The sequence below is a fragment of the Phyllostomus discolor genome, chromosome 4 (assembly GCF_004126475.2).
Source record: "Phyllostomus discolor isolate MPI-MPIP mPhyDis1 chromosome 4, mPhyDis1.pri.v3, whole genome shotgun sequence".
In the NCBI taxonomy this organism is placed as follows: Eukaryota; Metazoa; Chordata; class Mammalia; order Chiroptera; family Phyllostomidae; genus Phyllostomus; species Phyllostomus discolor.
The window spans coordinates 179,647,455-179,673,766 of NC_040906.2; the positions used below are offsets into that span (position 1 = coordinate 179,647,455).

Below are 26,312 nucleotides of genomic sequence, written 5' to 3' on the forward strand. Positions count from 1 at the left end.
AGGCACTATGGGAGATTCAAAGACACTTGTTCTTTTTATTGAGGAACATAATATCTAGTTGGAAAAATATATACATAAATAGTATATAATACAATGTAATAAGGTCTACAAGACAAGTATTGAAAACTGCTGTGTGAATTGACAACAGAAAGTACTTATTTCAGTTTGGTTAGTTAAATCATCACGAAGGTAGCATTTGAGGAGTGACTTGGGAGGTGGAATTTGGTTGTACAGAGATGGAAACAGCATTTCAAACAGAGGGAACAGCGTGGATAAAAGCACATGTGAAGCTGTACTTCATGCATGCAAATAGTAGATACTTATATTGAACAAAATAATGTACTGATTCCGAACCCTGCCTTGGACCCCTGAGGGGCTATGAAGGTATTATTGTTCACCAAACCTCTGGAAAACTGAAAAAGGACAAATGTCTTGAACACATACATACAACTACTTCTAATACATAAATGCTTTTGTTTAATATAAGATGCATTCATTCAAAAACATTACTGAATTCACTAATACGACTTTGTAAACTATTTTCTTTTTTTTAAGATTTTATTTATATTTATTTTTAGAGAGAGGGGAAGGGAAGGAGAAAGAGAGGCAGAGAAATATCAATGTGTGGTTGCTCTCACGTGCCTCCAACTGGGGACCAGGCCCACAACCCAGGTGTGTGCCAGGACTGGGAACTGACCCTTTGGTTTGTAAGCCCGCACTCAGTCCACGGAGCCACACCAGCCAGGGCTGTTACCTGTTTTCTAATCAACAAATCCCAAGGGTACAACTACTATAATGAGCTAGTTTTTAAGAAAAATTTGTGTTAAAAAAAGGTTCTGTGTTCAGAAAGCCTGGAGGGTTCTGGAGTTGGATAAACCTTTATCTGAACTGTCACTATCAATGATTAGCTGTGTATGGTATTGGACAAGTCTTTCTGAGTTTATTTCTTCATCTCTGTAGTGTGAACTAGAAAACCAACCTTTTGCTTGTTTTAAGGATTACATGCACATTTTAAGTGTTCAGCAAAAGCCAAGTATTATGAAATAAAAAGTTAAGGTCAAATCACAGCCCACCTTGAATACCCAGCTAAGGAATTGGTACTTTTTCTTCGGGTGTGATAATTACTGAAGATTTTGTTTCGGCGACACAAGAATCAAGGAGGAAAACTAGTTAGAAAGGTATTGCAGTAGTCGGTGTGATACATAACGAGGCATTAGCAGCAAATTTCTGTGATATTCAGATGATAAACTACAGGACTCCGCATTACCCTGTGCATGAACAATGCGTGACCCAGGCCTCCATTTTGATCTAGTTGGTGCTGTTAACAGCAAGGAAACAGATGTGAAGTTCCGTTTTGGACATTTTCATTCTGAGCACTTAAAACCACTGGGCTGAAAATGCATGCAAAAGCATAAACCTAATGTACGTTGAAAAGAAAGCTCTAGAAATTTTGTTCACTCTCTTTAGATCTTTGCCTTTATGACATCTCAATACATTCTTGGGGCCTTCTCTATCACAAGGCTTGGGAAGTAAGCGTCTACAATACCCAACAGATCGCAATTGGCGGGGCGTTCGGGCGCGATGTGGGTGTCACCACAACGTGGGGCGTGCTCCTGCTTATCGGGGGACGTCTTTCGTCATCACCAACGAGACGTAGGGGGCGTAGCAACTCCAGCTTTTGCCGCAGGCTCCCGCCAGTGATTCTTTTTGCGTACTCGCTCGCCCCCTCGTGGTCGTGGGCTTCGAGGCCAGCCGCCGTCTTTGAGGCCCAGCACTTTGTCGCCCTCCCCGTAGTGTCAGCCTGGATCAGCGCGTGCGCCCAATTCGGCTCCGCCCAGCACCGAGCGAGGGGCGACGCCAGGAGGTAGAACGGAGAAGGTGCAGGAGGCGGACTGGATCTAGGCCCAAGAGAAACCGGGAGAAACCGGGGCTCTGAGCCGCGGGGGGCAGAGGCAATGGCGGAGGAGCAGAAGCATTGTAGCCCGGAATCACATCCCTGCTCCGACGGAGCAGCGGCCACTGCACAGCCTACGGTGTCTTCATCCAAGACCGCCGAGGTCTCCCGAGAATCAGCGGAGCCCGAAGACTACAATAGCAAGTGCGTCTTCTGCCGGATTGCAGCGCGGCAGGAGCCGGGCACCGAACTCCTGTATTGTGAGGTGGGCATCGACCAGCGTGGGTGGGGACCGATCGCCCCTGATTGCTCCGGAGCTAGGTCTCGGGTGGGAACGGGGCGGAGGAACCCGAGTGAGTGGCGCTGGGGGAGTTGGGTGACCAAGTGTGGGTGGCAGACTCCCTTCTCTTCGCGCGGGGAGTTTCTCCAGCTGTCGCTTGGCTGTCCTGAGCGGAACCGATGTAGTGGTGAAGCCAGGCACTTCGGCCTGTCCCTGCAGGTATCGAGGTACTTGCTTTTAAGTTCTGCACACTCTGCTACTGATTCGCGGAGAAAACTAGTAGAAAATTGACAATAGTAATTGCGAAGGTTTTTGTTGTTGTTAGATTGACTGAAAATAGGCTCGGGGGTGGGGGAGAAGATCGGAGGTCAAGCTATTACTCAATAGCTTCTGATTTCCATTGGAGGTTACAGCTCCTAGAAGTGTTATCGGTTGGAATGTGTGCGCATTTTAAGAGCATTAGCCTTAAAACCGATATCTGGTACACACTTTTACTGTAGGTTCTACTTACCTTTAAAGAAACATTGTTTGGAATCCCAAATACTAGAATCCAGAGATTGTTTTTGTAGGTAATTATTCATGTAGTTGTTAAAATTGAGTTGAGTTTCTAGGCACTTGGCGTTGGAGGGTCAGTTGTAGTACCTGTTCAGATTTTACAATCTAGAAGGGGGCGTGAGTACAGACAGAGGCGGCGCTGACTGCGGTGCCCTGTGCTGGGGGAAGGTTTAACCACTTCGGTGTTGCGAAAGCCTGTGGGAGGGACTCCTGATCCAGATTGGAAGGGTCTGGAAGTTCTTTCCAAAGGAAGTAAGCCAGGAAGAAGTAAGCAGGAGCTGTCCAGGTGAGAAAACAGTGTCTTAGGTAGAGAGCGCCTCCGGAGGTTCGTTTTGTGCCAGAGAGCTAACAATCTAATGGGAGTTTAGAGTTTGAGGTGAACGGTGAGGCTGCAGAGTTCAGCTAGGGGCCACATTATTAAGGGTGTCGCAGTTCATTTTAAGGAGTTTTCTCTTTATCTGAATAGCGAAGGGAAGCTCCGCAACGTTTTAATATTGGGCTAGGGGGAAGGGGTTGAGGAATTACCGAAAGGGATCTTTGAAAGAACGTTCTGGCACCGTTCCTTAGCTTGGAGGAGACCGGTCTGGAGGCCTGTGAGGAGGCTGTTGAAGTGATCCAGACAGATGATGGCCTGAAATAAGGATGTGGTAGTAGGGGTGAAGAAAGTGGCTGGGTTTAAGGATATTTAGGAGAAAGTGGGCTGGGCTTATTGATGGAAGCAGATGAGTGGTTCTTAACTGGAAGCTGTGGCTCCCCAGGAGAGTTTTGTGAATGCCTTGGGATGCTTTTCTTTGTAACAACTGTGCAGTCAAGGAGCACTACTGGCACCTAATGGGTAGAGGCCAAGGTTGCTAATATACAATGCACAGGACAGCACCCTGCAGCAACGAATTATCTAGCCCCCAACTGTTGACAGTGCCTGGGCTGAGAAGCCCTGATTTTGACGTGGGAGAACGAGGAAGAGAAAGTGGGAGGCCCAGGATGATTTCCAGGTATCTGGCTAGGGTAAACTGGTAGCACTGGTACTGTCTTTCAGACTGGAATACTGGGTCAAAGCAATGAGTTCAGTTTTAGAACTGAGTTTGAGGTGAGTGTGAGGCATCTAAGCACAGATGTCCAGTGAGTGCTTAGGTAGTCCGGCACTCTGCAGAGATCTGGATTTCTAGCCCAGATTACAGGAACTGCCCATTTATAGATGGAAATTGAAAAGAGGGTAACTGAGGAGATGACCTAGGAAGTATACCTAGAGGAAGAAGTGAAGGGGGGCCTACAGGGAATCCTAAAGAACACTGGTGTTATAAGGGAGAGGCAGAGGAGAAGGACCTGAAAGGGGGAAGGAGAAGGAACAGTCAAAGAAAGAGAAGGAAAACTAGGAAGGCTCAGAAAAGGGAATATGTCAAGCAGAAAGGAATGGGCAGCAATATCAGCCTTCCCGAATCCTCAGGTCTGGGGTAGGTGACCCTCCTACTTGCTTGCGGAGAGGCCACGTTAGATCAGAACTGGTTCTGTCCCCAAAACCATGGTCACTCACTCCTAGGAGCACAATTGCTGTGCAGTGGTGAGACAGAAGGCAGGTTGTAGCTGACTGAGAAGAATCTGGAGATGAAAAAATTGAAGAGAGCAAATGTGGACAATTTAAAAAAATGTACAGACAACTTTTGAAGGAAGTTTGGCAGTCTTGGGGAGGAGGGAAAGGGAGTGATAGCTACAAAGGGATTTGGGGGTTGAGAGAAGGCTTTTTAAGGCAGTGAAGACTTTGGCATGTTTCATTACTAGTGGGAAGATGCCAGTGGAGAGAGGTGTACAATGGCCCCGAGGGTTAGAGCTTTGGCCCTGGAGAGAGGAACCTCCACACATTCGTGCTCAGTATTTGAGTGAATGCCTTCTCTGTACCAGGTACTGTTGGAGGCAGTGGGATACAGCAATAAACAAAATGTGCAAAAATCCCCATCCTCGTGGGCACAGGCAATCAACAATAAGGAAAATATTAAGTAGAATGCATAGTTTATTAGGTGGTGAAAAATAAAAGAGAAAGGGATGCAATTTTTAAATTGTCATCAGGAAAAGGTACACCAAGAAGGTAACATTTGAGTGGAAGCTTGAAGGAGGGATGGAGCAAATTACCTGGTTATTTAGAAGTGAAAAGTCTGAAGAATCTTCCCTGGAGGCCAGGAAAGAAGACTGGGGAGACAGAAGAGTGTTGTGTAGTGAGGAGGGTCCGCTGAGGTCGAGGACCGTTAGTTTACCGTCTGCTCAGCTATGTGAGTTTTGTACCCTCCAGCAGCCTAAGTGTGGTTGCACATAAGGTGGGCAGTTGTGTTGAGCCAGGGCTGGGTGTTATGGAAGTACAGTGGGACAAAGGTAAGAATGTTTGGGTAAGAGATTGGCTGCAGTGATAGACCACAAAACCTATGTTGAGGAGGGGGAAGAAGCGGAGACGGAGCAGCTGATGGGGAGAAAGAATAAGTACATCCGTTGTTTCCCTGCAAAATAGGCCGCTTGCTGAACCGATTCATGGGTCGGAAAGGACCCAGCTCTGCTTCTTCATTCAGTCTTTGTTATACTAAATATAACATTAGGTAAGTGAGAGGTTGAGTGAGTTTTTTAACTTTGCAGAGTTCAGTATTTCTTCGATTCCTAGAAATCGCTTTTAAATTTTGTATACTCTGGTGCCACTGTTGAATAAAAGTAGTAGAAAATTGATACTAGTAGATGTGGAGAGCTTTGTTTGAAAATAGTCACGGAGAGGGGTGGGATTGTTTGACATCTATGACAGCTTTCCTCCTGGTAGCTTCATCTTTCTGCTTACGCACCTGTTATCTATTTATTGAAGTTTTGCAGGCTTAGTATGTGTTATTCACTTGAAGTTCAGAGATGAATATGACATGTCCACACTTGAGAAGCTTGCCTATGTTTTGAATTGAAAGCAGGAAATAAAAAATTCTCTTTTAGTGGGTGTCATTAGGGATAGATAGTCAAAATTTTGTATTTCAAAGTCACTTGAAATCATCTTTTCTTTGTGTGGGTATTTAGCCAACATGATATACAGTCAGGTTCATTGATTTCTTTTTATTTTCCATTTTTATGGGCTAAATTGTTTTTGAAGTCCAGAAATGTATGTTAAATGTTGACTCTTTTTTATATATATATATTTTATTTATTTATTTTTTAGAGAGGGAAGGGAAGGAGATAGAGAGAGAAACACCAATGTGCGGTTGCTGGGGGTCATGGCCTGCAACCCAGGCATGTGCCCTGAGTGGGAATCAAACCTGTGACACTTTGGTTCGCAGCCCCCGCTCAATCCACTGAGCTACGTCAGCCAGGGTAAATGTTGACTCTTTTAAAGTCAAAATTGTAAAGCAAAGTATATTCAGAAAAACCTAGTGTCCATTCTCTTGTCATCTCTGCCCCGTTCCTCTTCCCCCATAAAAAACTTGAAAAAAATTTTTTGATTTATTTTTCCGTTGTAAGTAAATATGTATATGTGTGTGTGTCTATTTGTATTCTTCCCTCTTACACAAAAGTTGGCCTAACCACTTTCCTGCCCCTTGCTTTTTTTTTAAACTTAGAAGTATGCTCCAGAAATGATTTTGTAAGTATATGATTTCATGTTACTCCATTGTGTGGGTTTACCATAATTTAGTCAGTTTCCTAGTTGAATTATGAACACTTGGGTTGTTTTCATTCTTTTGCTATCATAAGTTGTTCTGTAGCCTTGCACATATGTCATTGCATATTTTTTGCCAGTGTATCTTTGGAATAGGAGAATAGTCTTTCTTAAAATGAAAAGTCTGAATAATGGCTGGGTCAGTAGAAATGGGAGGGAGGGTGACTTCAGTGAACCAGTTTCAATATTTTAGAAAGCTTAATGGAAATCTAATTCCATCATTAATTGCATAGGCTAAGACATCAAGGGCTTTTTTTTTGCTTTTGACAGGAATTTTATCCATTTCTGGTGATGACAGTTATATTGATTTTTTTGTTATTACTTAGAATTGGGAAAATTCTTCATATATGACGTTTAGCAAACAAAACCTTTCAAAACAGGGGTTTGGGAAACAAAGATGGAGAACTAGACATTTGGTTCGTTCTTGGGCCTGAGTCATGGAGTATGAGACAACATGTTTTTAGGAGCTTTAATTTTTTTCTCCTGTTTTATTTTAGAGTTCATTTGTATCTTCTTATTACTACTTTTTAAAGAATCCTCACTTGAGGATATATTTATTGATTTCAGAGAGAGACACACACATATAGAAGTGAGAGAGAAACATCATTGACTAGTTGCCACCCTTACATGCCCCAGCCAGGGATTGAACCCTCAACCTTTTGGCGTGGTGTATGGGACAAGGCTCCAACCAGCTGAGACACCCGGCCAGGGCGTAGACTGTATTTTCCTGTTCCATGAATCTAAAGCAGTGTTACTCCTGCCTTGAGGTAGAATTCACCTACATTACCTCAAACTAATTCTAATCAGATTGTATTCTGTACCAGAAAGGATTACCTCCAGATTTAAAAAAAGTTAATGCCATAATTGAAGGGAAATAAAGATATATAAAGTTACTGTGTCATGAATCAATCTGGAGAGTACAATAGTGGCAGTTTTTGTTGTGCTATATTTTCCCCCAACACTAATTGTTTCTCAGCTGGAGGCACTAAAGACATCGTGAAAAAATGTTAAAGAATCAAACACGTTGTGGTCCTTGGTCTCATCGTATTCTAAAACATTTCATGATATTAATATTTAAAGTTACTATTAGTCAGAAAAGTCATAATAAAAATGTATTGAAATTGATATAATTGTCATAGGTGTTGTTTTAGGGTGCCCCAAGTCATCCAGCCTTCTAAGATTTCTATTTATATACATATATATCCACATGTATATGTATATAAAGAGAAATGTATGTACATACATGTGTATATGTATGTGTGTATGTACACACATGCAAAACTAGTCTGAGCCTCTGCCCATACATCCCGCAAACGCAGCCCTCCCCCGGGCAGACCAGGGCAATCTCACGGGCTGGGGGCGGTGTGCTGCATGCACTGTCTGGAGTCACTTCTCACGGTTTTCTGTCTCGCTTAATTTTCTGTCTCAGCCTCAAACTTTCGTCTTCCATTAACCAAGGGGAGTAACACAGGTTCTTTCCCTTTCGTTTTCTTGCTACTTTAGCACAAAGGAACAGTTGCTGCAGATTTTTCCTGGTAGTTTGGGCGTAATGAAGGATTATTATATTCAAACACAGCATCACATCCCTGTACGGTAGGCAGGACGCTCAGTTTAGTTCTTGTCCGAGCACTCTCCCCCTTGTTCACATTACATTCAGTTGGTCCATCACCATTTAGCTCAAGATCTTAAAAATACAGGATTTTCCCCACCCTACTACCGTCTTATAGGCAAGTTACACGTAATAGCTGGAAAAATAATCAAGATTTTTATATTACTGTGCCTCCAAAGTTTAGCAGCTTCTGTGCTGAAGGTACGTTAAGTGTGGACAGCAACAAAGTCAGTATTTAAACAGTATTTTAATTGTTGCACGTGGGTCACCGGCCAGCAGTGACCACGGAACACTGTGGATGGCTCGCCGAAAAACACGCGAGAAACAAACATACACAGAGACAAACTAGTTTCTGTGGGGAAGTAGGGAAGAGATGGCCAGCCCCCCCCCCAGTGGGGAGGGCCCTGATTTACTGTCCATACCTGCTTTTATTGGGCTCATTTTGCATAATAATTCATGTAAAGTACAGTACTTATCAGGGGGAAGAAAGGAACTATAGAAAACAAGGAACTCTGCTGGTCTATTGAGTCGGGGTCAAAGAGCTGTAAGACTTTGAGGAACAAACTTCCTCCTTGGACCCCTCCCATTCAACTGAGAGCATTCTAAACAAAGAAGGTTTCACAGTAATTTACATGTTCTTTCTTAGGCCTGATCACCCCAGGAATCCGCCCCTTTTCTGCACAGAGCTGCACTACCCTGTCATTGTTTCAGGCTTAGCACGGGAACTAAGGCAATAAGGAGATTTTCTCCCAGATGAGAACTCAGGCTATGTCAAAGCCAAGGAGCGAGGGTCCGTCACCCTCTTTTGCTGGAGTCCTTCTTTTGGGGGGCCTCCCAGAGTGATCGTGCCTGCCTTAGGTCGTTCCCCCCTTGGGGAATCTTACCCGTCTTTGGCTAACCGACCAAGCATTTGGGGGTTCAGTTATGAATAAAGCAGCAGAAGCAGCATTCCTGCCAGGGAGATAAGCTTTTGTCTCCTTGCTGGCTTACGGTTCCAAGGCCGTTCCCTTAGCCTTAGCCTAGGTGGGGGTTTCAGCTTCTGATACCAGTCAGGGTGGTTCCCAACATTTAATAAAGTACTATCATGGTCATTTTATAGTAGTCTTAGGAAAGGGTTACACAATACTTAGGTTTTGCCACTTTCCATTTCAACTATGACTCTACTGAGAGGTAAAGTAGAAGTTCTCATTCTCCCAGGAGGTCGGTTGGTCTGTCACCTGAAACTTCAATGAGCAGTGTGGACAATGCTAAAGAAGCTAATGACGCACTATATACAGTTGCCTTTCTGCGTTCTCATTGGAACCAAGGTTACTGGCATGGATATAAGACTCTCGCTCAAAATGAGTTTTAGATCCTCGAATGGAGAACTAATGCATTGTGGGAATTCTCCTGAGGGAACCTATGCTTATTGATACTGATTTTTCTTTAATTTTGACTAATTTTTTAGTATAAGATATTTAATAAGGTTATTAAGGAACAGATTTTTCTCTTGGAGGGCTTGAAACTAAAATGATAATAGATTGAAAAACTCCCTTTTTGGTTTCCTTTGCTTTTTCCTTACATTACTGTATGGAGTATGTAAACCAGGAAACTGATGTAATGGATTGGTCACATGACTTAGTGCCATATACTGGTGTGCGTTTGCACATTTCAAAGGCTTTTTAATGCTGTAAAGTGGCAAGTAAACATAAAGAAGATCTTGTATATAGTTGCTGTAAAAATGCTTAAAATGTAACCCTGGCTATGTAGATGCCAGATAATGTTCCTATTATAACTGAAGAACATACTGCTTTGGAAAGTAATTAAATGTAAAAAAGTATTTATCAATTTTGCTATGACACTGTAGTCAAACCTTTAAGAGTGCATATTAAGAGTGAAAACACCCTAGGGTAGAGATGGAGAAATAGGCAGTGAAATAAAGATAATTCTGGAATTGTTGTCAGTGAAGTTTTAATGAACTGCATTCAGAATTGTTGTACTGAAATTGACTTTGTATGAGTCTTTTTGTTCTCTGGAATACACAAGCATCTCATGAAGGATGCTAAAGCTTGTCTTTACAACTTAATGCATAATCACAAAATTGCCCGGTGGGGCTTAGTTGTAATGTAAGTACCATTTTCCTATCAGACTGAGATTTCTGGTGTTTATGACAGGCCTGAGCAGCATTAGGTAATTTTTTTTTTAACAAACTAACAAGTGATATATTTTTTTCTTTTAGAATGAAGACCTAGTTTGCTTCAAAGATATCAAACCAGCAGCACCTCATCATTACCTTGTAGTGCCAAAAAAGCATATTGGAAACTGCAGAGATCTAAAGAAGGAGCAAATTGAACTCGGTAAGATGATGGCAGCATTCTTCACGGTTCTGTCATCTTAGTTGGATCAGTGCCACTTAAAAAGCCTAGCCAGGTATTATGAAAAGGAGCATTAGGGCTTTCTGAAACTTTCATTATGAAAAACTTCAAATGTATTCAGAAATAAAAATAATAGTATAATCTCCATGTATTCATCACTCAGCCTTAATATTTATTAACTCATGGCCAACCTTTTTCCATCTTATAATCTTCTCCCTCAGTGTATTTGAAACAAACCTCAGATATCATGTTGTTTTTACGTGCCGCTGAGTCAGTTCCCACTCCTGGCAACCCTACGAATGAGTGACGTCCAGTGTTCTGTCCTCAGCAGTTCTGCTCCGCGCCTTGTACACTCACACGTACAGCATCTTCCCTGGAGTCGGTCCAGCTCCCAATGTGTCTTTCCCAGCTGCCTTCTTTCCCCCTCGGCATTATTGTCTTTTCCAGAGAACTCTGCCTTCTCCTAATTTGTTTAATTTTTAACATCTCTAAAAGATAATGTCTTCCTATGTTTTTTAAGTGACGGCTTTTGTTGGCTTTGAAAATGAAAGGTGCCATCAGAAATTATGTACAAGTAAGTTATGATATGACGTAGGAGCTCCTAGTGCCTGGGAGGGAGACCGTGTTGGTACCTGCCGTGCAGTTTCCTGTGTAGATGAAATTTTAGTTTAATTATGAGGTTTCTGTGATGAACCTTTAGCCTCTGGAAAGAGATTCTGAATGTTGTGTCTTACAGGATTATCCTGTGTTTTTCTGTTCATGATTTCTGTGACTTGTCCGTTACCATTTACTAAGATATTTTTAAGTTCATTTCTAATCTGCTTTGATAGCCTTTGTCACCAAGGGTTAGGGTTAGGGTTAGCCAGGTACTGGTCAAGATACATAGATTGGGCCAGATGTTTTGAAGGTAAATGGGAAATATCGTTTTTACAGAAAATTCTTGATGTGTAGTTCACTCGTATTTAGACTACTGAATTACCAGTTTTTAAACTGTTTTTTTTTTGTAGATAATGCAAGTTCCTTAATCATCTGAAGTTCTGTCAGTACATTTCACATTCATTCCAACAGATGGAGGCCAGTGCACATGCAGCTTTTAGTACCAGGCAGCGGCCACCACCGTAGCCTTAAGTACTGATGTACTTTTATATTTCCTTTTATACTATTTTTCTTGAGGAGGGAGAAATTTTGGTTTTTTAGTATTTATATATACATATATTTTTTAAGATTGCATTTATTTATTTATAGAGAGGGGGAAGGGAGGGAGAAAGTGAGGGAGAGAAACATCAGTGTGTGGTTGTCTCTCCAATGCCCCCAACTGGGGAGCTGGCCCGAAACCCAGGCATGTGCCCTGACTGGGAATCCAACCAGTGACCCTTTGGTTCTCAGGCCCGTGCTCAATCCACTGAGCCACACCAGCCAGGGCAGTATTTATATTTTTTAAAACTTTTTCTAACTGGTACAAATCTAATGTTCCTAATTTTGAAGCAGCATGGTGGATATTTGGGATTTTATTATACTTATGCTGTTCTTTCTGATTTTGTGAACATTTGAATATTTCCATAATAAAAATTTTTAAGTTCTTGCAATTAATATTTTATACAGTCTATAAAGTTAGAAAAATAATAAGCACATGAAAGAGCTCTATAACACTGTCAAGCACTGTGACCATAATTGACATTTACAGAGCTCCACCTAACTGTAGAATACACAGTTTGTTAGGAGCTCATGTTCACCAAGATAGACTTTCTTGTGGGCAATAAAATGTGTGTAAATACATTTCAGATCATTAAAATGTTATAAAATATCTTCTTTAATGACAATGGCATAGAAAAATAATAAAATCTATAATAACTTTAAAAATTAATACGTTTGAGTAACTTTTAAATAAAAAGGTAAAAAAAGTAAAAATTTTGGATCTGATTTGAAATGAGCACATAATTAATTGGTAACAAAAATATACAATGTATTAAAATTCATGGAATGCAGCTCAAGCAGTGCCTAGAGGGAAATTTATAGGTTTAAATGCTTATATTAGAAAAGGAGGTTTAGAACAAATGACGTAAATTTTCACTTCTGGATGCTAGAAAGAGTCAAGTGAGTCAGAACCGTTTAAGTATAAAGAAAGAAGTAACCAAGAGCAGATACCACTGAAGAGAAAAGAAGACAATAGGCTTTGCTCCATGTATTTCAGATCTGATTCGAAATGAGTACATAATTATGATTGTTATTTTTCCAATGAATTGATTCTTTTTTATCATTATAAAATGACTCTGTTTATCTTGGGAAATATGTCTTGAGCCTATTTTGAATATTACTTATTGTTTGTGCTGGTTAGCTTTTCCTATCCTTTCTACCAAACTGAATTTTATATTGAAAGTCTTGAAGATAGCAGTGCAGTTAGATCTTTGTTTTTCTTTTTTTAGTGTAGTGTGGAAATACCTGTCTTGTCGGAATGTTTAGTTCATAAGCATTTGATGTAACTTCTGCTGTGGGTGGATTTAGATCTGCTGTCTTGCCATTTGTCTTCTCTTTGCCCCATTTGTTTTTTGTTGTCCTGCTTCTTTCCTGCCTTCTTGGAGTTGATCAAATCTTTTTTTTTTTTTTTTTTAGTATTTCACTTTATCTCTTCCCTTTTTCAGGTATTCCTCTTCCCATTTTTTTAAGTGGTTGAACTATGGAGATTAAAAAACACATATTGTAATTATCACAGGCTGTTTGAGTTAACATTGTGTCACTTCATGTAAAATGTGAGAAACTTTGCAACACTTGATTATTATTGTCATACGTGTTTCATCTGTGTATTTTCTAACCCCATAATACTGTTAAAATTATTGGTTTAAACAGTCATGTATGTTTTTTAAAGAGAGTAAAACATAAAATAGCTTTTTATATTTACCCACATTTTGGTGATATCTGGCATATCTTAAAGGAAAACCGTGTACACCCTGGCTAGAAGTAACGTGAGCTTATTTTTGACGTCGAGGTCTGGCAGCCTCCAGCATCCAGCCTGACTTAGAGAAGCAAGCAACAGCAAGAGACGTATAAGCCTTATTCTAACAACTATCCTCTGTAAATCTCTCACTTTCCCTCTTTTTAAACAGTTAATTATACCCTTCAGAAACAGAAGAGGTATAAAATTTGTCATTTGAAGATGCAGGGTTACCAAAATTTTCCTGGTGGGGAGGCGTAGTCCCATCTGAAGGCTGTAAAGCACTGAGACAGTAAAGGTGCTAAGGCAGGTAGAGTTTGGATGCCAAAACAATCCCACAAACATTTAGCTAGTCAAGGCTAAGCTGACCTGAAGGGATATCATAATCTCTAATTTGGACTCAAAGACAAATTCATGTTTTCTTGTCTTCTTAATTCAGACAATTTTTAATTGCTTGGTCTCGTATGACTAGAATTAGACCTCAGTGGGATCAGATGTCCTAAACAGTCATTCGATAATACCCCTCAACAGCTGTTCAGAGTCAGCCCATGTGTGGTATTTTGTGATAGGTGGAACCGTCATTTCAGTTGTTGATAAGCAAACTTCTCAGTGACTTAAAGCATTCAGTGTGTCTTTAAATGTTTATCCATTAGAGACAATTTTGACTAAAAATCATCTAAAATGGCCCTAAAAATTAATTTTGACTATGGCCCTAAAAATTAAGATTAATAATGCTTTTGGGAACTTAATGTCTCCTATGGTGTAATATACTTTCTTTCCTGTTTTATAGTTGAGAACATGGTTACTGCTGGAAAAACCATTCTTGAAAAGAATAATTTCACTGACTTCAAAAACGCGAGGTATGTGGACTTCCATGTAGAAACCCATATTCACAGCTGGTTTTTCAGAAATACTATTTCCTCGTGGAGACAGAAGGCAGAGGTGACAGAGTTCACAGTTTAAATGCAGTGTTCCTGGAAGTGAGAGCACAGTTCATTGGTAGTGTAAACTTAACTAAAAACCTTCTTCTTCTCATGTTTCAACATCTGATAGTTACCACTTACAGTTTGGACAGACAAGTTTATTCAAGCAGTGGGTAGGCAGATAGTTACAAGTCCACTTTTTTTGTTCATTATGTGCATTTCTATAAAATTGTGTGTAAATCGACTTTCCTAAGAAAATACTTTATGTGATTTAAAAATACATAATTATACGTTTAGCATGAAATTAACTTGAATATGTTGCCTGCTGAACTGAACTCTGGCATTTGTCAAAGTTTGAGCAAAAGCACAAAATGTTCAATTTGGCAACTGTTTTTTTTTTTTCTTTTTAAAACATTTCTGACTTTTTCTTGTGTGACCAAAGCAGTGCCCAGGCAGGTATAGTGGAGATGACCCCTGGCACCTCTGCACTGGGATTCTGAGAGACCCGAGTTCTCATGCCACCCGTGCTACTTGCTGTGCGCTGTGCTGGTACCGCCTATGCTACTTTTTAGACAAGTCTTCAGCCTCTCCTAGGTGATACCTGCTCTGCCTGCTTGTAGGCTCAGATGAGACAATGTGTGAAAATCCTCTGAAAACGGTTAACTACTACCCAAGAGTGATAATGACAAGGAACAGAGGCATCTGATGTCCCTTGGCCAAAAGCAGCACATTCCCTCCCCAGTCACAGGAGCGCTCGCTTGTTACAAGAGTGGACACTGGGTCTAGATCCTGACTCCGCCACTGCCTCACATCGAGACTTTAGGAAGGCTCTTAAGCTTTTTGGGTCATGGCTTCCCCATCTTTAAAATGAAAGGGTTGAGTTAACCCTCGAGTTTCTTCTAGCTTTCAGATTACTTGATTCCACATGATATGCCTCACACTTCACAGAGGGAAAACATAGTTTTCCTTTCTAGGAAGTGGTGACAGCTTTTCAATATGTGTTGCGTATCTGACTTCCATTGTCAGTCCTGTACTGATACAGCATAGGACTTCTGTGACTTTTCCACCTAGAATAAGTGGACTTGCAAAGCTGTAGATTGATTTTTGAGAGGTTAAGTCATACTAGAAATTTCTTTTACTAGTCAAAGGAATTCTCTTATCTTTTATAAAGCAAATGAGTATTAATAATTATAATCTAACCTTTAATTATTAAACAAGACACTCAAGTAATGATAAAGTTTTTTTAATGATGATATAATTAATTTTTCTGCTGAATTACTGGTGGTAAGGACATGATTTACTGTTTTTATTAAAGGATAGAGCACGCCATCTACTGGCTATGTCCTGGAATAATGGAACCATCCTTGAGTGTCCTGTACTTCTTTTCTTTAAGATTCATTGCAGAGGCATGTTTTAGGATAATTAAAGCTTAATGTGATAAATACTGACAGTGATAGGATGGAATGCCAACTCAGAATTCATGAAGGTTTTGCTAAGGCATGATATGCTGTTAAGGCCTTCCTTGAGGTGGAGTTTGTGCTACTGTGCCCTTAATGTGAAAAGAAGAGGAACCGTGTGAATATTTCCAAGTAGATAAAGAAAAATAGGAAAAGAAATGTTTGAACGCAAATCTACCATAGGTAACCTATTTTAAATCTCTCTAATAGTTATGTATTTTATCATGAAAAAATAGCTTTAAGCTATTGTGAAAACCATGTGTCAGTTATCTGTTGCCTTTTTGTTTTAGGATGGGTTTCCACGTGCCACCATTCTGTTCCATTTCTCACTTGCACCTTCACGTTCTGGCGCCAGTTGATCAATTTGGCTTCTTTTCAAAATGGGTTTATAGAGCGAATTCCTACTGGTTCATCACAGTAAGTGTTACTGGTATACTAGCAGTGTATAAAAATGTTTAAAATATTTGTCCTTTTTCTTGTAGTTTTTCTTTTCTTGGCAATGGCTTTCATAGCTTGATTATCTGTTTTAACATACTACTGCTTGCGCATATCCAAAATAATACTTTTAATTTGGGGGGTTTTCCAGATCATCAGATCTGTAGGAAGAGAAGCAATGGCTAAGTCTCTCCATTGCAAGCAGAAGATATGATGGAGAATGACCATGGCATTGATAGTTCAGAATCCAGAATCAAGTCTGGATTCAAGTTTTGGCTTCATTAGTTACTTGAGGGGCCATGTGCAAGTAACTTAAATTTTTCAAGGCCCAAATTCTTAACCTGTTACCTGTGTATGAGTAATAGTACCTACTTCTAGGGTTGGTAAGAGATCGATGAAATAATTTACTTGTAAAGCACTTAAAACTGGACCTTGCAAATAGTGCATACTCAGTTAATGTAACCTGCAGTCTATCCTCATCATCATTGTTATTGTAGAAACTGAGTTTTTGTCATTTTTGATAGTCAGTTTAAACTCCTTAAAAAAGGTCTGCAGAAGTAGCATCATCTACCAGATCCGAGGTTGAAGCTTTGTGCCTAATAGATTACAAAATTCTGTAATTATAGAACTCAGTAGGATAGTACCCCTACTATCCTACTGAGTTATAGGCCTGGGGCCTCACTGTCAAACCTCAGTTCCTAAATGACTTTATCTTCTAGTGTCACATGACCAGTAATTTATCAGACACTTATTTTCTGTGTCCATGACAATAAGGTGGTCTGTAGTTGCTATGTCTGAATAATTATCAAATGGTAAATTAAATAATTACCATTAGTTAATGCATATTATTTTATAATAGTCATAGTATAATATGTAAGAAATTCAAAGGCATCTTATTTCTAGAAACTTAATATTTCAAACTTATTCCTCTCTTCAACTTGTCTAGATGATTATATTTAATTAAAACTATATTTAAGAAATTTGTGTGTGTATTTGAAGTAAAATAGTGGAAAATTCTGTAGGACAGTTGGTTTGGTCTCTAAAATATCAGTGGGGTAAAAAGGATTTTTCTTATTTGTATTTCTAATTTCTTCATGACCCATGCTTTTATAATAAAAATTAATTAAACATACATATTTGTAAAATAGTAATGGGGATGTAAAGTACAGTATTGGGAATATCCTCAATAATATTATAATAATTATGTATGGTGTCATACTTATTGGGGTGAACACTACCTAAGGTATGTAAATGTCTAATTGTTATGTTGAACACTTAAAACTAATATAATATTGTATTTCAACCATATTTGAAAAATAAATTTTTAAAAAATGGAAGGAAAAAAAATGGAAGGGAATTCTGACCCATGCTATAACATAGGTGAACCTTGAGGACGTTAAACCAAGTAGTATATGATTCCACTTATATGAGGTACCTCGAGTCGTCCACCTCATAGACCTCATAGGGGCAGAAAGTAGAATGGTGGTTGCCAGGAGCTAGGCCCTAGAAGGGGAGGGGAGGATAGGGAGTTATTGTTTAATGGATACAGAGTGTTGTTTCGCAAGTTGAAAAGGGTTTTGGGGATGGATGACAGTGATGGTTGCAGAGCACTGTGAATATTTATAATACCATTGACCTGTGTATTTAAAAAATGATTTAGATGTTACATTTTATGTTCATTTTTTACCACAATAACAAATTTAAGAACAAAAGAAAACAAATTCATTTTTGTAATGAATTATTCTCACATAACTTTTTAGTTGGAAAAAATGAACAAAGTTATAACATCTGTTAATGGTGCATCCTGGGAATCTGAACTCTTCTTAAATCTGTTAGTATACAACGTATTATGAGACTTTGGAAAAAAATCGAGATAAAGATATTAAAGTTTATTCCAAAATCTCTTATATAATATTCTAGATCTATAAGATGATTAAGAAAAGTATATGAAATGGTACAACTAGAAGACTTTACTTTTAATTTTTTAAATAGATATTATTTGTTAGAGCAGTTTTAGGTTCATGGCAAAACTGAATGGAAAGCACAGAGCTCCCACGTACCCCTACCCCCACACGCTTACAATCTGTTGGCATCCCACACCACAGTGATACATTTGTTATAATCCATAGAACTACACTGACAAATCAATATAACCCAAAGTCGTCCATAGTTTACGTTAGGGTTCATTCTTGGTGGTGTACGTTCTGCGGGTGTGGACAATGTATAATGACATGTGTCCACCACTACAGTACACAGAATAGTTTCACTGCCCTAAAAATCCTCTGTGCTCTATCATCTGTCCCTTCCCACTAACTCCTGGTAACCACTGATCTTTTCAATGTAGCCACAGTTTTGCCTCATCCAGAATGTCATCTGGTTGTAGTTGTAGAGTTAGGTACTCTTACTCTTTTTAAAATTGTTTTTTTTTATTTAGTAATATGCATTTAAGGTTCCTTCATGTCTAGTTTACATTTAATAACTTTAGTATTATATTTATTTTTCTTATTGAAACTTTTTAATGACTGTGCAATGTGGATGTGGATAAAATACGCCTATTTATATGCAATGTAGAATACCTTTACTATATTTTATAAAACTATTATATTTAGTTTTGTAAGACACCTTTAGGAACAGAATTTGTATTATCCAGCTTGTCTGCTGTGGTTTGTTTTAATAGGAATGCCAGTAGAATTATTTCACGCTGGCTGTGATATCTGAAATAAAAAATATGTTGTATTTTTAAAATTACAGGCTGATTATTTGATGGAAAAACTAAGAACATGAAAATGACAACAGTGGAAGATTTTCTTAATCTTGACTCAACATAAACTAATATTTCAGTACCTTTTAATTCAAATGACAATGGTAAGGTTTGTTGGGTTTTATAAGAGGCTATTGCTGGGTAGCCTTAGATCTTTTCTGAATGTCTTTTTCCTGAGATCCGCGGTATAGTTATATGAATACTTTGTCATTGCCTTCTTTCATGGTTACTGGTCTAAGATTTAAGATAGTAAAGATAAAACCCCATTAAAACAAATTTTGTTAATCAGGAAGGACTCTATTAAAATTTTTTTCAAATATTTTCATTTCTCACTATAGTCAATTATATGATATATTATGAAGAATAAACTGGTATAGAAAGTACTTTGTTGGAGTCTTTATTACTATGAAAGAGAAAAAGAAATTGACTATCTCTTGACAGTTCCATAATTTTGCACATAAAATTTCAAAATAAAGAGCACTATATTACACGGTGATCTCTGATCTTGGTGGAAAAAATTTGTATGTCACGTTTTACTCAGATTTCAGTTTTCACTTTTTGAAGCCTAGCATCTGTGTAATAAATTAGTCCTGAAAGCTATATAATATATGTAATAACGCCTAACAGTGACTTTGCAATACCAATCAATTTGTCTGTCTAAGGAAATTCACTATAACTGAATTTTACCTGTAAGAACATGTGGGTAAGAAACATAAAATGTTAATAAAATATTAATTTATTAAAACTGGCAGAAATTGTTGCTTTATTGCTTGTTTACTATACCAAAGGAAAATTAGAATTAAAAAATAATTAGAGCTAGCTTTTATCATGGAAACAGCCTGGTTTGAAAGTAGAGATAGAAAGCCTTGGATGAGAAAATTTATTTTAATAGCAGTGTTAATTTTATTGGCATATCCTTTTGTGGGACCTGTTTCTTTAGGAATTGTCTTGTTGCTAAGGTAGACTAATGATATCACTGTAGGATAAAGAGCTGGCACTGAGAGCTAATCCTGCATTGTGCCGAGTCTAGTAAGTACTGTGACTGAGCATGAGGATTGAAATGTTGGTGTTTGAAATGGGCTAAGATGACTCGTTTTCTTTCTTATTTTTCCATGATATTAAACATAGTTTTAAGTAATGAAATACTAATTATAATGTTTAGTTACAGCATCTGGAATCACTGATGTTCGATTCATTCTTTCATTTATTCATTCAGCAAATATTTGCTGAGCAACTACCATGTACCAGACGTTGCCAGGATTGGGAAATACAGAAGTGAGAAAGGACTGCCTTTAGTTGCTCACACAAGGGTCAGACAAAACCAATGATTCTAGTTGAGTGTGTTAAGTGCTATAGTGTCTGCAGAGGAGGCTGTGGGGAGGGAAACGCTTTTGTGAGCAGTTGGTAGTAGAATTGATTATTTAAGACTCAATGTTAGCAGGTAGGCAATGGAACTTTAGATTGAGAGACCTAGATATACTTTCCTTGTGTTCTTCCTCCAGTTTTATTTACTTTACAATTGGTACGAATGCCCAAATTCCATTTTATTCACTACAGGTGGAGAGAGGGATTTGGGAGTAGTGGTATGAACTCTCAGAATTAGATTTACAAGTTAAATCTTAACCGCTTCGTTAAGTAGCTTGCTGAGCACCTATGTAGCAAGTACAAGTTTTTATAAGTCAGTTCAAATGTGACCAGATACAGAAAAGGAATGTTCAACATGTGCACCATGTTGTACTATGTGAATTTGCAATGATATAATTGACAATATTATGATAATAACATTCAGTACTTAAGGAATTTTCAATGCCTTATGAATTTTTTTAAAAAGTGATTAGCCAATTGTTTTAATTTATATAGGTTTATACTCTCTCACAGTAAGTTTTCCTTCTTTGTTGGAAAACCCTTGGAACTTTATATATTTAGTGGCAGTTTTACCTATAAAGATTAATAATCAAATTACTGCAATTAAAATTCACTTAGCCTTTGCAGTAGTTTATGAATTTGGTAGCTATAGCTATCTATAACATTAGCTCAACATAAAGCTAATTTAAAACCTATTTTAAACCCTGGCCAGGTGGCTCAGTTGGTTGGAGCATTGTCCCATGCACCAAAAGGTTGCGGGTTCAATTCCCAGTCAGGGTACATGCCTGCATTGCAGGTTTGACCCCTAGTCAGGGTGGGTATGGGAGACAACCAAAGGATGTTTCTCTCTCTCTCTCCCCCACTTCCTCTCTCTCTAACATCAATAGACATATTCTCCAGTGAGGATTTCAAAAACAAATAAACAAACCTGTCTTAAAAATGTTTATAGTAGTATCAAAAGTGTTACTTATGCATGTTGTCCTACTTTTTGTTTGTAATTGGAGAATTGTAAATTATTATTATCTATTTCAAACTGTACTTAGCTGAAGGAAAGCAAAATAAATGTGGCAAAAATACTGTGTCAAATTCTGCCTATCTGAACTTTTTGTTTGTTTTTAAATACTTTACTTTTTTTAGGGTAGTTTTAGGTTCATAGCAAAATTGAGAGGAAGGTACAGAGACTTCCCACATACCCTCTGTCCCCTCATGCGTAGCCTCTCCCATTATCAACATTCCCCATCAGAGTGGCACATTTGTTACAATCGGTGAACTACATTGACACATCATAATTACCCAAAGTCCATAGTTTAAGGCTCACTGTTGGTTGGGGCAAGTGTATAATGAGATATATCTATCATTATAGTATTATACAAAGTATTTTCACTGCTCTAAAAATTCTTGGTGCTCTGTCTATGTACCTCCTCCCCTCCAACCTCTGGCAACCACTGATCTTTTTATTGTCTGCATAGTTTTACCTTTTCCAGAATGTCATATAGTTGGAATCATGCAGTGTGTAGCCTTTTAAGATGGGCTTCTTTTACTTAGTAATGCACATTTAAGGTTCCTTTGTGTCTCATAGGTCACCTCTTTTTAGTGCTGAATACTATTACATTGTCAGGATGTACCACAGTTTATACAGCCATCTACTGAAGGCTATCTTGGTTGCTTTCAAGCTTTGACAAATATGAATAAAGCTATTATAAACACCAGGTCCTTGCTGGGTGGCTCAGTGGGTTAGTGCATTGGCCCGATAAGCTGAGGTTGCTGTCTTGATCCCTGGTCAGGGCATATACAAGAATCAACTCATGAATGCATAAGTAAGTGGAACACCAAATTGATGTCTCTCCCCACCTACCTCCAAATCAATTAAAAAAACCAAACACCTGCATGCCAGTTTTTGTGTGGATATAAGTTTTCAACTCCTTTGGGTAAACACCAAGGAGCACAATTGCTGAATCATTTGGGAAGTATATGTTTACTTTTGGAAAAAACTGCCAAACTGTCTTCAAAGGTGGCTGTACCATTTTCTATTCCCACCAGCAAAGAATCAATTTCTGTTCCACATCCTTCCTTGCCAAAATTTGATGTTGTCAGTGTTTAGGATTTTGACTATTCTAATAGGTATTCTCATTGTTTTAATTTTGCATTTCCCTGATGACATATGGTATGGAGCATCTTTTCATATGCTTTTTTGCTATCTGTATGTCTTCTTTGGGGAGGTACCTGTTATGGTTGTTGGCCCATTTTTAAGTCAAGTTGCTTGTTTTCTTACTGTTCAGTTTTATGAGTTTTTTGTATATTTTGGGTAACAGTCCATTATCAGATATATCTTTTGCAAATATTTTTCACAGGTCATAGCTTGTCTTCTCATTCTCTTGACATTTTAAAGAGCAGTTGTTTTTAATTTTAATGAAGTTCAGCTTAGCAGTTATTTCTTCCATGGGTGGTGCCTTTGGTGTTGTATCTAAAAAGTCATTGCTCTAGTCAAGGTCATCTAGGTTTTCTCCTGTTCTAGGAATTTTATAGTTATGCATTTTATATTTAGTTCTGTAATCCCTTTTGAGTTCATTTTTGGTGAAGGTTGTAAGGTTTGTGTTTAACTTCATTTTTTTTTTAATGTGAAGGTCCAATTGTTCCAGCACCATTTGTTGTAGACTATGTTTATTCCATTGTATTTATTGCCTTTGTTCCTTTGTCAAAGATCAGTTGACTGTATTTATATGGGCCTATTTCTGGGCTCTCTCTTCTGTTCTATTGATATGTTTTCACCAATACCACTGTCTTGATTACTGTAAGCTTTATAGTAAGTCTTGAAGTCAGGCAGTGTCAGTCTTCCGGCCTTGCCTCTCTTCTTCACCATTGTGCTGGCTGTTCTGGGTCTTTTGCCTTCCCATTCAACTTTAAAATCAGTTTGTTGATATGATGTACATATCAGTTTGTTGTAGGAAATAATTTGCTGGGGATTTTATTGGGATTGCATTCAGTGTATAGATCAAGTTGGGAAGAACTGACATCCTAACGAGTTTTCCTATTCGTGAACATAAAATCTCTTTCCATTTATTTAGATCTTCTTTGATTTTGTTTATCAGAGTTGTTTTTTTGGTTTTTTTTTTTTTTTTTTTTTTAGTTTTCCTAGTGTAAACCTTACACATTTTTTTTTGGTTAGATTTATGCCTAAGCATTTCATTTTGGGGGGGTTCTAATGTAAATGGTGCTGTGCTTTTAATTTTAAATTCCACTTGTTCATTGCTGGCATATTAAGAAAGCAATTGACTTTTGCATTTTAACTATGTATTCTGCAACCTTGCTATAATCCTTTATTAGTTTTAGTAGACTTTTTAATGGATTATTTTGGGTTTCCTACATAGATGATCATGTCATCTGTGAACAGACAGTTTTATGTCTTTCTTCCCAATCTGTACATCTTTTATTGTCTTATTGCATTAGCCAAACCTTCCAGTGTCATGTTGAAAAGGAGTGGGAAGAGGTGACATCCTTGCTTAGTGCCTGATCTTAGTGGAGAAGCTTTGAGTTTCTATGATGTTAGCTGTAGGTTTGGTGTAGGAATTCCTTATCAAAGTTGGGGAAGTTCCTACTTGTTCTAGTTTACTCAGAATTTTTAACATAAGTTTGTGTTGGATTTTGTCAACTGCTTTTATTGCATCTATCGATATGATCATATGACTTTTTTTTAGCCTGTTGTTGTGATCGATGACAATAATTGAGTTTTGAATGTTGAATTAGCCTTTTATACCTGGGATAGATCCTAATTGGTTATCTGGACTTTTTTTATAGTCCTAAAAGCAGAAGTTCAAATGATTTACTAAATTGGCTGATCCTAATTTATGAAAGGTTCAGTGTCAGAGATGTAGATATTCCTCTTCATATAAGAATCCAAAGTCAAGAGCACAGTTTTGATTATTACAACACTCACAGATTTTGATGTCAAAAATTCATCTACAAAAGTTGTTCCCCACACCTTCATTATATGCCCACTACTCCAGTTCACTAAAATGAAGCTGATACCTGTTGATTCATGTTTATGAATAAGCTTATTCTAGCATTATAAATACAGGGTGGGATGAAAGTAGGTTTACAGTTGTTCATGTAGAAAATAATACAATAATTAATAAATAATAATAACAGTTTTATGTCTTTCTTCCCAATCTGTACATCTTTTATTGTCTTATTGCATTAGCCAAACCTTGTGAATACACAAACCTGTTTTGTGTATTCACAACTATAAGATTACTTTTGTCTCACCTTGTATAAAAACAGATCTCTGATTCAGCTTAAATAAACTTGGTGTCTTGCAATTTCAGTCTCATTGCAAACAAAAGAATCAATCAGATGAAGGACTGGCCCAAAGAGGAGAGGCATCCCTAACTTTGGCAGGCCCTAGGTGAGACTTCTTTGGAAAACTGTATGCCAGCAGCTGAGATACTGGGACAATGCTCCTCTAGCATAACTCAAAATCAGGCTGCCATTTACATCTGTGTGGAAATAAATGGCCCTTGATTATTTGAATTGTGTCAGCATAGAGTGTAAGGTTGATGGGGAGAGAAGGCTCAATTTCCATCCCATTCTCTTTTACATTTTTTTTTCTGTGCAAAGAACCTGTTTCACAGGTAGCAAATTAGTGGGCCTAATTTGCAATTAGGGCTTCAGATTTGCTCTGGGGAGTCTTTTGACCAGAGGACAAGATCTACTTTGCTCCACTTCTGGATGTCTTGCTTGTTGGGAACTTAACCTCATGGAGCTGAGTCATACTTAAATCAACTGCAGCTGCTTAACTTGGAACTGGTGCTTCATAGTCCCAACTTGTTTAGTTTTGTTTACTGAGAGCACCTGGTATTCTTTCTCTCTCCCTGAATTATTTCCATTGAGATTAAAGATGCTGGAGACTCTTCTGGCATCTCATGAAATTAGAACTCCCACAGGAATGCTTCACTCTAGTGAAGTTTCCATAGTTCTTATATAATTTGTTCCAATAAAATTTATTCTCTAATACTTTCAAAAGCGCCTTGTTTTTTTTACTCATTGCAAAAATCTGTTCTTAATATGAAGACAATTTTTCTCCCTCTCATTGATGCACAAATTCCTATGGTTCTCGGTGATAGCCAATCCCTTTTCAGGTGTTAGATGTTCCATCTGATGGAGATGAGCAGTTTTGGCATTACATGTGACCTCTGCTGTTGGGAACTGTTACCTCTCTGGTCATTTCCTTTTTTCACTGATTTTGTGTCCTACTGTTCTCAACACTCTAGTGGCTTGTTATAACCAGAAGACAACACTCTCTTCTCCAATTCTTGGTCCTTCCCAGCAGTGTCTGGGGTTTTTTATTTTTAAATAATCAACAGTCTGTACCAGAGGCTTCAGTGCTTGCACAACAGTAATCTCCTAAGAGGAGCCAACTCTATTAGGAGTTCTTCCCTGGTAGATGAAGCAGGGATGGAGTTTTGGATCAGTTCCCAGAAGACAGACTATGAACCTCCTTGTCCCTTCCAATACAGTTAAAAAAAAATTGCATCTCCTGACTCTAGTTCCAGCACCAACTTCCAAAGTTCACCCTCTCCTGTGGCTCTGTGACTACCCTAATAAACTCAAAAACAATGAACTGATCTGGCCGTGAGTCCCTCCAAGGTAGTTGAATTGATTTCAGAGTAGTTTCACACTAACCCTAATGATCTGTGTAGGGTTAATTTCTATTTCCCCAGACCATTTATCCAACGGTTTGGGATTCATGATGCAGATACTCTCCTGCTTGTTTCTGGAGTGAAGAATTAGTGAGGACTTATTATGAACCTTAGCTCAAAGGATCTCATGTTAAAAATAAAGGAAACTTGCATTCATCTGGTTTCTCCTACACTTTCTATCCTCATATGCTCTCCGCACAGCGTATTATTCCAAGCACAAAAACCAGCACCTCTTTAATAACTACATTAAAAAGTTGTCCCATTGCCCTGGCCGGGTGGCTCAGTTGATCGAGTATCCTCCTGTACACCAAAGGGTTGTGGATTTGATTCCTGGTCAAGCTATGTACCTAGGTTGCAGGTTCAATCCCCAGTCTGGGTGCATGGGTA

The 26,312-nt window shown here is 38.5% G+C and overlaps 1 protein-coding gene across 1 annotated transcript; it reads left to right on the forward strand.

Annotated features, from left to right (window-relative positions):
• Window positions 1–1,773: 1,773 nt before the first annotated feature.
• HINT3 (histidine triad nucleotide binding protein 3) lies at window positions 1,774–21,313 on the forward strand. The gene is made up of 5 exons (XM_028510755.2): window positions 1,774–2,159; window positions 10,224–10,341; window positions 14,079–14,148; window positions 15,959–16,085; window positions 18,855–21,313. Exons 1-5 carry the CDS (start codon window positions 1,956–1,958, stop codon window positions 18,885–18,887), a joined length of 552 nt encoding a protein of 183 aa, XP_028366556.1. The 5' UTR covers window positions 1,774–1,955; the 3' UTR covers window positions 18,888–21,313.
• The last annotated feature ends 4,999 nt before the right edge of the window (window positions 21,314–26,312 follow it).

Bases quoted from the DNA above. Each gene is read 5' to 3' on its own strand.
- HINT3 (XM_028510755.2), top strand. From the start codon at position 1,956: ATGGCGGAGGAGCAGAAGCATTGTAGCCCGGAATCACATCCCTGCTCC. The intron at 2,160-10,223 runs GTGGGCATCGAC...TTTTTCTTTTAG, and splicing joins CCGAACTCCTGTATTGTGAG to AATGAAGACCTAGTTTGCTT. The intron at 16,086-18,854 runs GTAAGTGTTACT...TTAAAATTACAG, and splicing joins ATTCCTACTGGTTCATCACA to GCTGATTATTTGATGGAAAA.